This window comes from Sciurus carolinensis, chromosome 3 (genome assembly GCF_902686445.1).
Source record: "Sciurus carolinensis chromosome 3, mSciCar1.2, whole genome shotgun sequence".
Lineage (NCBI taxonomy): Eukaryota > Metazoa > Chordata > Mammalia > Rodentia > Sciuridae > Sciurus > Sciurus carolinensis.
Window position 1 is genome coordinate 77,633,503 of NC_062215.1, and position 15,589 is coordinate 77,649,091.

The window sequence follows — 15,589 nt, forward strand, 5'->3', positions numbered from 1 at the left end:
CATGGGGCATTCAAGAGGATTTATTAAGAAATATTAAGTCAGCGTGTGATGGACAGCCAGGAAACAGAAACAGGCATTAGAGCTCAAATGGCTTCATATCTGCAAGGCTCCCTTTCTAACCACTTTCAATGACCACTAGGAGGCTTAGGAAAGATGTCTAGGGATGGATTTCTACAATGAGGAATACTATAAGGCTAGATAGACTATATTAAGCCAAGAACACCTTACTTACTGTAGAACTTCCCTGGGTTTTCCATTCAGATCTGGATGTAGGTGTAGCCCAGAAGCTTCTGCCTTGGTGGCTGCACCCCAGTTCATTCTTGGGTTGAATTCTTGTGATTCCTGGAAACTCAGAGGATGTAACGCTCCAGCTATGCCCTCATAAACATTGGTTAGGTCTTACTGTGAAGAATTCTTCTTGATCAAAAATGTTCAAATCTTGGATTGTAGGTCAATATAAAGAAATGTAGTTCAAGAAAAACATCTCGACCTTTAACTGTGCAGTGTTATTTCCTTTTGTGGAGATGAGGGTTGAATAGTATTATGCATAATATTTTAGTCTGCTATTTATTGGCACTAGCTTCTGCAGAGTTCCCACCTCAGCTAAGTCAGCTCTGTGTCCCTCCCTCTCTAATATAGGTTAACTTGTGCTTTGGAGGTGGTGAAGATCAAAATTTAGCGGGGTGGTAGAGCTTTTTAATTCTGCAGACTTATCAACATACTGAAGCTGCCTCTGGGGCTCCACTTTAAATCTCTTCAGCTTTATTTTGCTTGCGACTGACCCACGGAAAGGGAGACCAACAAACAGCAGCACATGGTTAAGCCTGCACCTTAAGCTTATGCATATACATTAAATATTTTTAGCAATTATTTTAATAAGAAGTCAATATAAATGCACATACATATATAGTACATATGTATGTGAAACAAATAGCATTCATAGTCCCTGTTTAATACTAAGTAGATTTTATTAGTATTAGATTTAGAACCCTTAATAATTGGCATATTTTAAACATTTGTGGATTAAGGAAAGTCATAGGGCATTCAGGTGAGATTAGTCAATATCAGTTTCTTTCAGTCATTGATGCATGTTGAGCACTTAATCTGTTGAAGATAATAGTGATACACAAATGAGTAAATTATGCGCACTTCCCTCCAGTTGCTTAGAACTGGAGAGGAGATGTGCTGTGGGAGGGCAAGATGCTGGTTGTGGTCTTCTCCACATCTCTTGAGCCTGACACTGTGCCTGGCACTTTGTAGATTCACATTTAATGAGCAGACATGAAGTAATGCTAATATAATGTGATGAGTATAAAATAAACATGTACATTAAGTAGATGAGGAGGAACTTGTCCCAGGAAAAATAACTATTTTTGCTAAAGTGTTTGTTGATGAGACATTTGTTTTGTGTTGCATGCTGACCTGCTGTATTGTGTTATTGTCTTTTAATCCACTTTTGCCTGTCCTTTGGTCTGCTCTCATAATCAAGGATCCAGATCTGCTAATCCTGCTGGTGGTAAGCCATATCTCTTCTTGCCTTTTTTGTTTTTTTACATTCTGCCTTACCTCATATTCTTTGCACAATATTAATTTTTCTTTATTATGAGCTTAATTAATCTTCTGCTTTTTTCTGTATGTTCAAATACTAAAGTTTGAAATGGATTTCTTTTCCTCTTTTACATAACTTAGCAGTTTATTTGTATGCTCAAATTTTATAGGCAAAATTAATAGGTCCTGAGACAGTCAGTTCTTCATGGTAATGTGTATTACTGATTTTTATGATTTTCACTTTAAATTGTAGTCAAATCGTTTTAAAGTATTATTTTTTTTTTTGATTAGTCACCCAAGTGATTCATTTGAATAATGGTAGTTTTACTGAATGTAATATAAATGTTTCGAAGTATATATTTTAATATATTTTAAAAAATCTATATTGTATGTTTTCTGTGTATAAAATTTCTAGGTAAGTATTGTTTCAAAGGTCTTTTTTTCCTCTGGGCCATTCCGTTTTGGTATATAATAATGTATGTTTTGTATTTTAGAATTTTATTACCTTTTCTACTTAAGGACATGATCTAAGTTAATGATCATTAGGGTGTACATTGGTATAATGCTTGACAGAAAATTTTGTCCCACAGGAAATAATAATATAAGTATTTAGCTACTTAGCTATTAATAAAAATTACCAGCCATGTTGCTTCTAATTTCCAGTTTCATCGCATATTTTTCAGGAAATATGATCTACATGATTTCTACTTTGACAGATTTTGTATTCTTTTTTTTTTCCTGAGATTTGTCTTGAGGCTTAGTGTGCAGTTAGTTTTCATAATATTCGTGTATGGAAAGGTGAAAGAAATGTGTGTTTTATCTGCTGGGATACCTGTAGGAGGGTGTGTGTGTGTGTGTGTGTACAGTTGTAGGTTGCTTAAGGATGAGGATACATTCTGAGCAATGCATTGTTAGGTGATTTTGTTGATGTGAGAACATCATTGAGTGTGCTTATACAAACTGAGATGGCAACATCACTGGGCCACGTAATCTTGTGGACTGCTACTGTGATCTGTCATTGACCATAACATGTATACACACACACACACACAAACACAAAAGCAATTATGTCTGCTTGCTATGTCAGTTTCTCTGAGAGGGTTTTAGACTTAGCTTGTTAGTAATTATGAATTTTCCTGTTTTTCCCTGTATTTTTATCTTTTATGTTTTATATTTCAAAGCTATATTGTTTGGAGCATAAAAGCTTGAGGTTTTGATTTTCATAGACAGTTTTTTTTTTTTAAATCAGTAGTAAGTATCCTTCTTTGTCCTTTTGAAATACTGTATTTTATTCTGTTTTTCTTAGGTATGTTAGTTATTTGACTCTTTAAAAAAAACAGCATTTTTTTTTTGTTTGTCTGTTTTTTTCCCTTTTTTAAAAATTAGTTTAAGGACCCCTGTCTTTTAGTAGATGAATTTAGTCTAGCCACCTTTTTTATGATTACTGAAGTGTTTGTGAATGTTTTTAAAACTGCGGTTCTAGTTGTTTCTCCTCCTTTTTTCCTCTTCCATTTGTTAGATTAATGGCATTTTTTTTTTTTTTTTTTTTTTTTTTTTTTTTGGGTGCTGGGGATCGAACCCAGGGCTTTGTGCTTACAAGGCAAGCACTCTACCGACTGAGCTATCTCCCCAGCCCCTTAATGGCATTTTTTTAATCCATTTTCTCTAATTAGTGCTTAAGAAATTTCTGTTATAGTTATGTTTCTGCTCTTCCGGTAGTTACACTTAAGTTTTTTTAACACTTTTTTTTTTTGTAGTGCTAGGGATTGAACCCAGGGCCTTATGCTTGCAAGGTAATCAGTCACTTTACCAACTGAGCTATATCCTCAGCCTTTTAACACATTCTGATAGAATAAAAACCCAAATGATAGGGACCAGGGATGTAGTTCAGTGGTAGAGTATTTACCCAACATGTGCAAGTTCCTGGGTTCCACCCCCAGTATTGCAAAAAATAATAATAATAATAATTAAAATAATCACCTTCGTGGTTATTTGTAGAGATTTACTGTGGAACAAGGAGGTGACTGTTGGTATCCAGAATACAGTTTTTGAGTCAGAAATTGTGCAACTTTATAGAACTCTACCAGTAACTCTTGTAAGCATGAGTGTGTTCTTTTTATGATACTCAATTTTTTTGTGTGTGTGCATACATTTTTATAAAACATTGTACTACCACACCAGCTAAAAAGCTATTTGATATAAAATTCTTTTAATATTTGGTCCAAATTAGTGTGTAAAAACTTGATTTTTAAATTATTTTAATTTATTAGTCAATTTACATTCATCATTCATTTTTGGTTTGCTTCATTTTTAGCTGGCAGCCGGTCAAGTTCCCCAGGGAAATTGTTGGGAAGTGGCTATGGTGGACTTACTGGGGGTTCCTCGAGAGGCCCACCTGTGACACCATCTTCAGAAAAACGAAGCAAGATTCCCAGGAGTCAGGGGTGTAGCCGAGAAACAAGTCCAAACCGAATAGGATTAGGTAAGGATCCTCAAAGACCTTGGGACAGTGTTCCCAGTTTGGTCACCATTTTTATTGTAATCTAATGACTATGTCTAATGTAGGAAATAGACATCTGCTTTTTAACTAAGATTATTACTTTGGCTGTATTGAAAAGACATTTTGATTTGTGCTTTATCCAGGTTGTGGCACATTGAAGTGTCAAAACCCAAAAACTCTATGGCCTTAATTGTTCAAATTGATGTGAAAGAATTACATCATTATAGGTTTTTGTGTTTTATGTCATTTTGGAAAGCATTGGAATTGGGGAAGTATGCAGAGGTTTTCCCTCATAATTAGAAACAATGTGAGTTTTCATTTTCTTTTCACTAATTCACACTAAATAACCATTGACCTATATTAATTTTCTAAACCAATTTATAGGTTCCCCATTTATTCTGCTTTTGATCTTTAATTTGGTGAAACTTATGGTCAAAGAATAGGAATAATTACTGTAGACATAAATTTGTTGAAACATAAAACTAGGAATTGATAAATAATGTTTATTTTTATGTTATAGTATTTAGTTTATTTGTATTGTATATGGAATAATATGAATTACTCTTGGCACTTAAAGACCTCTTCTTCTATTAGAATCTAATTTCTGTGCTACATTTTTATATAATAATTAGAAGTCTTGTAATAGAACACAAAAATTTAGATTTATACTTTTTATTATATCAATATCTGCTTCCTAAAGTAAAAATCTGTTATTGTAAAATTAGAATATACTATCCTTCAGTCCTGTTGGCTTATCTTTCACATTTACTCATTTATCTTCTCAGTAATTTTGACTTGAATATTTACTGTGATGTACTGGGCACTTTGTTAGATCTGATAACAAGAAGATAAATGAAATAGATTTAGATTCTGACTGGAGTCTTTGTTATATATTGGGGAGAGATGGAATGGCAAAGATTATGACAGTTTATTCTGGGACCATAAAAAAGGGATGTCTCAGCCTTTGTCTACCCCAGACCTCCCAGTTTTCCTGTTAAGAGAGGCTTCCAGAACAAGTCGTATTGTGAAGTACAAGATTAACTGGGTGGGAAGATAGGTGAAAGATGTTCTAGAGGGAGAGGGATGCAAAAGTAGGAGAGTCAGGCAGGAGGAAACCCTGAGCAATTCGTTTGGCTGTGGCCAAGGGGCATGGAAGGTGGAGGGCAGAGAGACTGGTAGGGTTCAGCTCAGAAAGATCCTTGAAGGTCCTCTGAGCTACAGGAAGGGCAGGGGCAGATATCAAGAATGGGTAGAGTTTGGTTTGAATTCCTATTTCCAAGCAAGGCAAAAGTATTTAATGGTTTCTTTAATTCTCCATGGTGCTGACTTCTGTGGGCATCACAGAGCATTGTCTCTGAGCTGACAACTTTGGGTATTGATGTGGCTACAAAAAGAAAAAGGATTTAAACTGGCACATCTAAATTTCTCATCTGATGATGCAATATATCAGTTATTATTCTTCTAAAAAATTTTTTCTGTTTAGGAATTTTTCTTTTTATACTTATTAAAGATGCTGTTTTTACTTTCTTCTTGAAATTAGGAAGTAATTTATCTTCTCTTATCTAACATAAATCCAAGACCTGATGATATTCTAAGGTCTTACTATGAAGTTATGTTGTGAATAGTTGAAAAGATAACATTTTGTAAGCTCTTAAAAGCAATATTAAGAAACATCAGTAGAACTAAAAGGGAGCTTGTTCTTTTCCACAGAGCTCTTATTTAAAGTATTGTTTTGAAGAAAGTTGTTTCCTTGATGCTCATTAAAGGAATTAGTGATGAATGAAACTTTTAGGTCATACGTAGAGTTCTAGTTAAAGAAGATATTTTAGTTAAATTACTTCACATTGAGAATACACATGTGTAAAGAAATATCTGAACAAAATATATCTTTCCACTTATTCCTATAGTTCTCCTTAAAGATTTCATTTCATAGGATAGTAGATATATTACTTTTTCAGCAATACATTGTTTATCTTTTTTAAAATTTAAATTTTTTTTTAATTTAAAAATTTTATTTGTTCTAATTAGTTGTACTAGGTTGTTTACCTTTATGATCATTTAGTATATACTGGATACATATGTGCATGTATCTAAACATTTGGTTCATTGTATAGCAGCTTTAAATACAAATATTTTTTACAATCTCCAAACTGATTGATTCAATAATTTGATGATATCTAAACTAGCTTAGAATTGCAATGATAATGAATTCTAGTTCTCTACAAATTATGTTTGGTTCAATTGTGCCTTTTTGTTTGAAATTAAATTTCTTAACTAAATTTTTTTTTCTCATTTGTTTTAAAACTGATGCCAAGGTTGTTCTTTGACATTTAAGATTTCTTAAACAAAACAACATGTAATTCCTGTTGGATAACAAAGAAACAAAATAAATCCCTCTTTTTTCTTTTTTACTTGGTGGATTATTTCCTCATAAGCTACCCAACCAAATGGGGAAATACATTTGTAAATAGTTTCATTTTGTGTTTTAAAGAAAGCAAAGACTTTACAGACAATGAAGTCACATGAATAGCCAGCACTTAGTGATTTTATCTGGCTGCTTACCTTTGTTTCCTGTTTATCTATTGAAAAGGCTATAAAAGGAGCACTTGACATTTTTTAGCTTACATTCTGTGGGTATTTATTTAAAATATTCTAAGATTTTTCTGATTAAAAATATCTTAGGGGCTGGGGAGATAGCTCAGTTGGAAGAGTGCTTGCCTTGTAAGCACAAGGTTGTGGGTTCGATCCCCAGCACCAAAAAAAAACAAAACAAAACAAAAAAAATCTTAGAAGAATTTAAAAATAATTCATTTCAACAAGTGAAATTAGATAATTGTGACATAAAAATGTCTAGACCTTGAGATGTTTCATGTCTTAAACTTCTGTTACTTTTCATTAATCCTTTTATACTTCTGCTTTGTGTATGAGTTCTTGTTGGATCCTTCTTTAAAAGCCAAAAGTCAGAATTACCATTAAAACACTGAGAAGATAGGAAATACCGCTTTTAGGAATTTCAAGTGGCAAGTATACTGTCCTTGTCTCATCCTCTTGTCCCTTTTCCATATTTTATTCTAACATAGAGTGTTCAGTTTAGATACTTATTAGAAACAAGGTGATTCGGTCTTTTTTTTTTTTTTTTTTAAGTTTTGGCCACTTTATTAATGAGTGTATAAAAGCCATTTATTTATATGTTTATTTTAAATCCTCCTTATAGATTATTAGGCTCTGGAAATAGTTGTAAGTGAGTGGATGTTTTTCCTCTTGTGATTTAAAACATCCAACATTCAAACAATTGATATCACTGCCAGATGTACCTTAATGAGGTTTGGGGCAACTGTGGGCAGACTTTCACAATTATAAACAGAATTCTCCACGCTATTACAAGCCATATGTCAAAGGAGCCTGTCAACCCAAGTGGTTGGGTAAGCCTGGGTGTGAGGTAACAGGAGAGTGAGCCTTGTTAAGTTTATGTATGCAGTTATTTCAGATAACGTCTGTTTCTCCCTATTAATTCTTTACGGTCTTCACAAAGCAAACTCACGCCAGAGTGAGTGAAGGTAGGGTAGAGTATCAGGAAATGACAACCAGTCAAGTAGCTTCTCAAGGCTTCTCAGCATTTGAGGGAGAGAACTTTTGTTTCCCATTGTTGTAGCATATACATGAACTCAAGGAACGCGTTGGGGCCTGGGCAAAAATCAGAAGTTATCAGACTTGCTAAGAAATGCTCAACTAAGCATGCTTTTACAATGAAAACTATGAATACTGGTTTGTTTGTTTGTTTGTTTAATTTTTTGGTTTTAGTTGGATGGACACAATACCTTTATTTTATTTATTTATATGTGGGGCTGAGTATCAAACCCAGGGCTACACACATGCAAGGCAAGTGCTCTACCATTGAGCTACAACCCCAGCCCCTGGGTACTGTTTATTTCCTTTTGATTATCTGTTTGGAGTGGATGGTAGTTGAAGACAAGATTTTCATATATGGCATTCAGCACAAAACTCAAAAGTATATATGTATATGCATTGTCTCATAGTTGTCTTTTGTTAAATGATGGGATTCTTTCTCATCTTATTTTTATAAGGGGAAGCTGAGACTTAAGAGAGGACAAGTGGCTGGACCAGTAAGTTAGCTTGGACCTGAAGAGGTCTCTTCATGACTCAGATGTGGCATTGGTCCTTAGGGTATCGCTTTGTACATTCTAGGAAACTTCTCTGTACTGGTGAGGTTGGTAGTTGCTCTAGTTTTTTAAGGGTTTAATTTGACACCTACAGCTTTTGCCTCCTTGCAGGAGCTATTTAGAGTGTAATCAAGAATGCTGATTAAATATCCCTATTACATGGAGTGAAAATTCAGTGTTCCAGTGTTCCATGTCACTGACAAAACTGAGGAAAGTTTAGGGATTTCCAGTGAAGTTCCGGTGACACCCTGTTTGCCTGATGGCTCAGATTGCATTCCTGTGCCATATCTTTCCTTGTCTGGAAAGTACTAAGCATTTGGATATCATTTATAAGCCTGCAGGGTCTATTTCAACCACAGCACTGAGCAACTGGGCACAGGAGGAATTTGACTTCATTTTTCACTTCCATATCCTTCTTGCATATCCTTCACAAAACTTCAGGGAATTTCATGATTCTGTTTAGTAAGACATTCTTCTTATAGTGTATACAATATATCTTTGCTCTAAAATAATAGGGTGTATTCATTATTGTGTAGATAATGTATTTGTTTTTATATCAGTGGATCAAGTTTATGGTTTCTAAAACCTCTAGGAAAGTCATTTTTGTTCAGTCTAGAAGTAATAGATCCAGATGGAAATATACAGTGTCCCCTTCAACTGTTTGGTTAGGCATTCCACCAACACACATTCAGTATGTAATGTTGTTTTGGAATATTTTGCCAGTAATTTATTTCTGTTTTCACAAATTAAATTGAGGAAACAAGGATATCATGGTCTTTCTGAACTTCACAGCCAAATTATTATTAGACTTAGCCTATAATGGTCTATTATGTCTTATAATCTCAGTATTTAAATCTTGAGAATAATAAGCTTTATCTGTACATAATCATAATTAGCTGTTCTCAGATCAGTAAAGGGATCTTTCACCTGAAAATTGAGATTATCAGTCTACTTGGTATAGACTTGGTGTGTAAGACTGATCTATAAAGGTGCTTAGAAGGGACCACAGGCAACTCTATTTGGATTTCTGTAGAAACAGCCCAGTTAAAATGTTGGGGTCAGAAAATGAAAAGATGGCAGTCCCAACTCTTCCCTTAGACCATTAAGTATGTGTGAAGCATCCACACTGTTACTCATAGTGGGCAGTCTCTTCAGTTGTACTAGCCTTCAGGTTTCTTGTTTAAAGAAGGCCGGACTGGGGAGAAGCAAGCCCTCTTCCTTTTAATTGGGTAAGTTTGTGGACTTTAGTGATTGTTAATCCAAACTGAATTGTCTTTTTAAGAACCAGGTACATATGACAACAGTTCTGGTCATTTGTTGTCTTGTCGAAGTTTGCTAAAGCTGCCATAAAAACCAAAAGCTTTTGATCTTGTATTTTTTGATGCCAGTTTGTTCTTTGCAAAGGTTTCTTTTCATCTTACATTTAGGTGTAATTTCACCTTCACACAGAGTTCACAGCTTTCTGAGGCACTGAACAAAATCACGTTTATTCAGACTCCCCTCTGTTGACACAACATTCAGACCTCAGCATGGATAGGTGACCCAGTCCAGAACTCCCAGGGCGGACAATGTCATAATTACATTAACCAAATGTGACTGACGTTTTGTGAGTTTTTCTGTCTTCATTAAACTTGTTCACCTTCTCTGAAACCCCTCATGCTGCACGCTAGCACGGAGCAGCCGTATCCCTCGACCCAGCATGAGTCAGGGGTGCAGCCGCGATACCAGCCGTGAGAGCAGCCGAGATACGAGCCCTGCTCGGGGCTTCCCTCCACTCGGTGAGTACACGGAGGCGCTGTCCCAGGAGCAGGGTTCCTTTCCCTGCTTCCCATGCTTGTCCGAGACACCGCTGGGTGGAATGACCTGCTTTCCTGCTGTCCTGTGATCCTTTCTTCTCTTTCCTCTTCCTTAGTCACCCTTTGTTGTCCCCTCTGCATGCTTGAATTTCAGCAACTCCCAGTTTTCACATATTAGAGGAAAAAAGCACCACTTCACTCTGTCATTATTTATCATCACTTGCTACCAGGCAAGCCCATCTGTGTGGCAATTTCCAACATGAGGCAAAAAACTCAACTGAATTTAATCGCTGCTTAAAAGTAAAGTTGATCCAAAGTTTATCCTTAGTCATCGAGTTTCTACAATTTGCCTCTAGTTTTACTAGGCATCAGTTTATGTAGGATTTAGTTCAAAAGAGGGAAAAAAGTATAATCATGATAGCATTTAGAAAACTAAATGAGTTTTCTTTTTAGTTTTAATAGACTTGCCTTTCTCTAAAATGGACATGTAATATAACATTTTATCCTAATACAATTTATGGAATTTCCAAAGGAATCTTGTCAACACATATTTGATGAAAAGGAATATTTTGTATTCAGTAATTATTTTTTAATTCTTTGGCATGTTTAGTGCTGTACAAATGTATATATTGCTCTTAATAAACAGAGGAGAAAGCATTTTGCAATAATCAGACCTAGACCTGAAATGATCATGTGAAGCATGGACTCCAGCAGTCTGTGATTTTGGCTATAGGATTATGCAACTGATTTTTTAAATTATAGAAATGTCACTATAGGAGAGGGATGTTAAAAGCATAAGGTCTTCATGTTTGCCTCTATCTCCTGCTAACATCATGTACTTCTTCTGATGTCTTTTGTACCTAATCAGTGTTAGTAATCAAAGTCTAGATGTACACCTTTATGAACAGTGGATCCTTTATGAGGTTCTGAAAAAGAGTAGGTCACAGATGCCACCGCTCTACTCTGCTACAAAATGATTCCCTTGATGTAGTGATTCTACTTAGTTAACAGGAGCTCCTGAGTGGAGCAGTTTATCTCAAACAAGTCAGGTATTCCATAGAAGCCTGAAGTGTAAGAGCAGAATTCTCAATGAAACAGGAGTGGCAGTGATTTTTTTTTTTTTTTTTTTTTTTATTTTTTACTTCTGAATGAACTGGTGATTTTTCCTTTTAAATTAAGGCTATATAGCTATGCAACCTTGCTCACTATTTGACCTTCCAGACATCTTATAAATAAATAATTCACTCTGTGTATTGGTTATATTGTCTTTTAGAAGCAATTAAGCAATTTTATTTTATACCTGTGCTGGTATTTTTAATATTATCTGTGGAAGCAACCTTTGTAATCTGGCATGTGGTCTGTAGACCAGGCAAGGCATGTGACATTCTTGAAGTCCTATTGAACATTGAGTAACTCAGTAATGGCATCTGTTTTTCATTCTTTGGGTAAACAGATCTGCTTGACTGTCTTGATGACAACCCAAATGTTGATATGGATAATTGCTGCTACCCAAGGCAGAAGTTGGGAATCCAAAGGAACTCTAGCATCAGCTCATATTTTTTGTATGGTCCAAGCAATATGGAATATCTCTTGAGCTAAGTTTTTATACCAAGCCTTTTCCCCAGTTGAGTTAAACCCATGCCTAGAACTATGTCCAGTTAACAGCAACAATGTCCCATGTGTACCTATGCCATTCAGAGCAGTCAACAGGCATAACAAACTGTAGTCCTACTCACCCTCTGGGATAGGTATTATCATCATCAGACTCTTAGGGAAACTAAGCCACATTCTTAAGGCCACACAGCTAGTGGTAGAGCCAAGTTTCAGTCCAGGTTTGACTTCAGACCTGCCTCATTTGAAAGTAGTTTTGATAACTCATTTTGTACCTCAAAAATATATGAAATAATTTTCTAAGAACTGCAGGGTTAGGCACATAAAAAGTGCTCAACAGCTGTTTCTGAGTCAGTGACTTCCAGACTTAGGACCTGAGAATTCAGAGATACATTCCAGAAGGTTGTCTCCAGGGGAGCTTATTGAACATTCTCTGAAGGTTCATTCTTTTTCTCATTCATTTTTAATAATTACTTCACTCTGCTCTTGGAAATTAATGAGATGTGTCAGTGCCCCTTGGAATCAACCTACATGGGCAACCCTTCATTTAAAGGAAAAACAGGTAATGAAAGTAGTTATATTTCAGTGTATATAATCATCTCTCATGTCCCCAGGAGATTAGTTTCAGTATCCCATGCTGATACCAAAATCCAAAGATGCTAACCGGGCATGGTGGCACATGCCTGTAATCCTAGCAACTCAGTATCTAAGATAGGAGGATGGCAAGTTTGAGACCAGCCTCAGCAATTTATCAAGACCTTTAGCAATTTAGGAAGATCCTGTCTAAAAATAAAAAACTTTTTAAAAAGGCCTGTAGCTCAGGGGTAAAGTGCTCCTGCGTTCAATCCCCAGTACCACAAATAAATACATAAATAAATAAATTTCAAAAATCTGCAGATGCTCAAGTCTCTTATACAAAATGGCATAGTATTTGCAAATAACCTACACACATCCTCCTTTTAAATCTTCTCTAAATTATTTCTAATACCTAATACAAAGTAAATGCTCTATAAATGATTGATATACTTATTGTTTAGAGAATAATGACAAGAAAAAAAGTCTGTTCATGCTTAGGACAGACATATTTTTTCCTCCCTCCCCTGCAGTTGGTTGAATCCAGATGTGGAACTGGTTAACAGAGGCTGGCTGTATATATTGTTTTAAGTTTGCATGATTGTTTTAAAGCATCTTACTGCTATGAATGCATATGAATAATGGTTACAGTGATAATTGTTGAATGAAATAAAGGGCTCTAGACTCTGCTATAAATCAGGCTTTGACATAAGTGGGTCCGCCTTGGATTCCATCGTTGGGTGTTCACTGTGAACATGACAGAGGATGCATTGCACAACAGATTTACTATAGGATGCTCTGTTGAAACAGAAACAAAGTACTACTTAATTAAGAAACTACAGATCAAGTATTGCTTAAAAACCATTTCCAACATAAACTATCAAGATGCAATACCAATGTGCATAGATGTGTAGTTTGTTTCAGTCTTAACAAAACATTTTACCAATTTCCATATTTAGGAAAGTGGTAAGTTTATTATAATGTTTTAGAGATTGCCTATTTATTTTTACTTTTGTGAATATTGAGAAGGGAAGTATATTCTTTTTGTAAGCTGGTAAACATTTGTCTTTATTGACCAGGTAATCTTTGCTTATATCTTATACCACAGATGTGTGCATTTTATAAAGTGACTTGAGCGTTACAAAATAATGGAAAGTCTAAAGTTTTGATATTTTATGACTAAATGTGTGTTTATGTATACAGAATAGTAATGTGGATGAAAGGTAACTCCTCAGTATGACCTTGCTAAATCTATGAATTTCTGGTCTAATCACCATCGCTTTTTTCAGACTAAGGAATGGAAGCATTTTATCTTTTGGTTCTTTTCCTGAGATAATGCAGAACCATATATTGCATGGAACTATAATCAAATACATCGGTGTTTTGAACCAAGTCTTTTATTTCATAATTATTTCTAAAAGCTGTTCTCTTTCCTCATGAGGACAGAGTTCAGTGTTTATTTCCTCAGATGGGTTAATTAATATACTTACTATGACTACTTGCTGATAATATTCTTATATCTGAATGTAAATTGGAGTTGATTCTTAACCTTTACTGCCACCACCAGTATTGTGACCACCACTGTTGACTCTGTGCCTGGCATGGTTTTAACTAAGTGCTTTATGTGTGATCTCTTTTAATCTTCTCAGTAGCAACCAAGAGGTAGGTACTGTTACTGGCACCATTTTACAGGTGAAGAAACTGAGATCCAGAGAGTTTTAGTACATTGTCCAAGGTGCTACAGTTAGCTGTGATCAGACCAGAACTTAATGGTTGTATTTCCAAGCCAGTGCTCAGAAACTGAGTATTGGAACTGCCTGTCCAAGGAAGGTCATTAAACTTAATTACCACTGAATTTCCAACAGTTAAACAAGTACATTAATTAGGACATTTGTGCAACAGAACAACAAACATTTTGACTGGGGAAAATGGAATTCCAGTTTTTGAACCCCCTTCCTGTGATTTCATTCAGTTTCTGTTGAAATAACATTATGAACTCTCTGCTTTTGTTTTTGGTGCATGGTGGCATATGCATCACATACTGATGATACATCTTGTGAGCTGAGTTAATAATCCATCTTCCTGCTATCCACTCTGGGGTTTAGACGGTACTCTGTGACTCCTGATGTTCTTCATGTGACATATTTCCATACTGGCTGATAGAGGCTTCATGGCGTGAATCTAAACCTGGAGTCCGAGTTGGTGGATGCATCCATAGTGGGAGGCACCAGCAAGAGTGCCTCAGTTGTGCCTGTGTGTCTAAGAGCTGTGTGAGAGCCAGCAGCTCCCGTGGAGTCTGGGGGTTGGCGCTTATTGTCCATTCATATCCAGCACCATTTCTTTTCATGAGAAAATGCGGCCTTGTTGGTAGCAGTCCCTGCCTTTCCTCTGGTTCCTGTGTGTTAATCCTGTGGGTGTTGCCGTTCCTTTTACCTGCAGCCTCTCGACGTCATTCCAGGTCCACTAGTGCTCTCTCCACTGCTGAATCTGTTGGGCAGTCAGGTGAACAAGTGCTAACTGCATGACTTGGCTTCTCCATCTGTTCTATTTCCACACCCATGTTAACATTTGTTTTCATCCGTGTCAGCTAGCGCTTGGCATGTGTGCACCTCATATTTGTTTTCCCCGATGTGCTTTTGTTTTTTTAAGTTGTTGAATGTTTATAGTTCTGTTAATAGGCCATAGATGCTTTATTGCCTGTTTGATAACATCATTTCTCTAGTGTTCATATTTATGTCAAAACAAAGAATTGGGGAAGCACTTCTTCCCCTCCTACCACCCCGTCCTTATGAAAACAACCCCAAAAGGTGTCACATAGGGTCCCATGGGGACATGGGGTGTGGATATCATCCAATAGCCTTTCATCTCCAAAGCATTCACTCCCAGTATAGTGTCAAATATTAGTGTAGCTATTACTGTCAGGTTCCAAATTTTTTTGAGGTACTGTTTATAGTTACCAATGCTTCAAATTATAGCATGCATAATTTCAAGTATATGAAAGTAAATGTCCTAAAAGTTTTTATGGAAAAACAAGATCAGGATTCAAGTAGTCAAGTCAGGCCAAAGTTTAACCTTTGCAGCCTGTGGACCCCAAACCTTCCATCTCAGCTCTTAACACATTAGAGCCAGAGGGGCAAAAAGTAAACATGATAGCATCAATTTGCCACATTTAACTGGCATCATTTTCATATGTTGAGTATCTAATGACTAGTTTTCTCAGTTGAGTATTAATTAATGAGCTGTGGATGGTGACAGTGCTTACCAGTTCCCTGAGTCAGTTATTTTCTCTTTAGTTCTAAATGAAGCTAGCTCTGCATTTTAGCTATGTATGCTGATTTAAATGCATTCCCCTGAAGATTAGGGGCCAGACTGAGGGCATA

At 35.9% G+C, this 15,589-nt stretch overlaps 1 protein-coding gene across 21 annotated transcripts in view; it reads left to right on the top strand.

The window, feature by feature from the left end:
• Nucleotides 1-15,589, top strand: part of Clasp1 (cytoplasmic linker associated protein 1) — a 264,420-nt gene that overhangs the window by 178,690 nt on the left and 70,141 nt on the right. For 8 of the 21 annotated variants that reach the window (XM_047546119.1, XM_047546120.1, XM_047546121.1 and 5 more), the window contains 3 exons: nt 1,490-1,516; nt 3,863-4,030; nt 9,900-10,007. In XM_047546119.1, coding sequence (XP_047402075.1) covers nt 1,490-1,516; nt 3,863-4,030; nt 9,900-10,007 — 303 coding nt within the window. The remainder of the gene's footprint in view (nt 1-1,489; nt 1,517-3,862; nt 4,031-9,899; nt 10,008-15,589) is intronic. The other 13 variants (XM_047546125.1, XM_047546132.1, XM_047546135.1 and 10 more) reach the window with 3 other exon arrangements.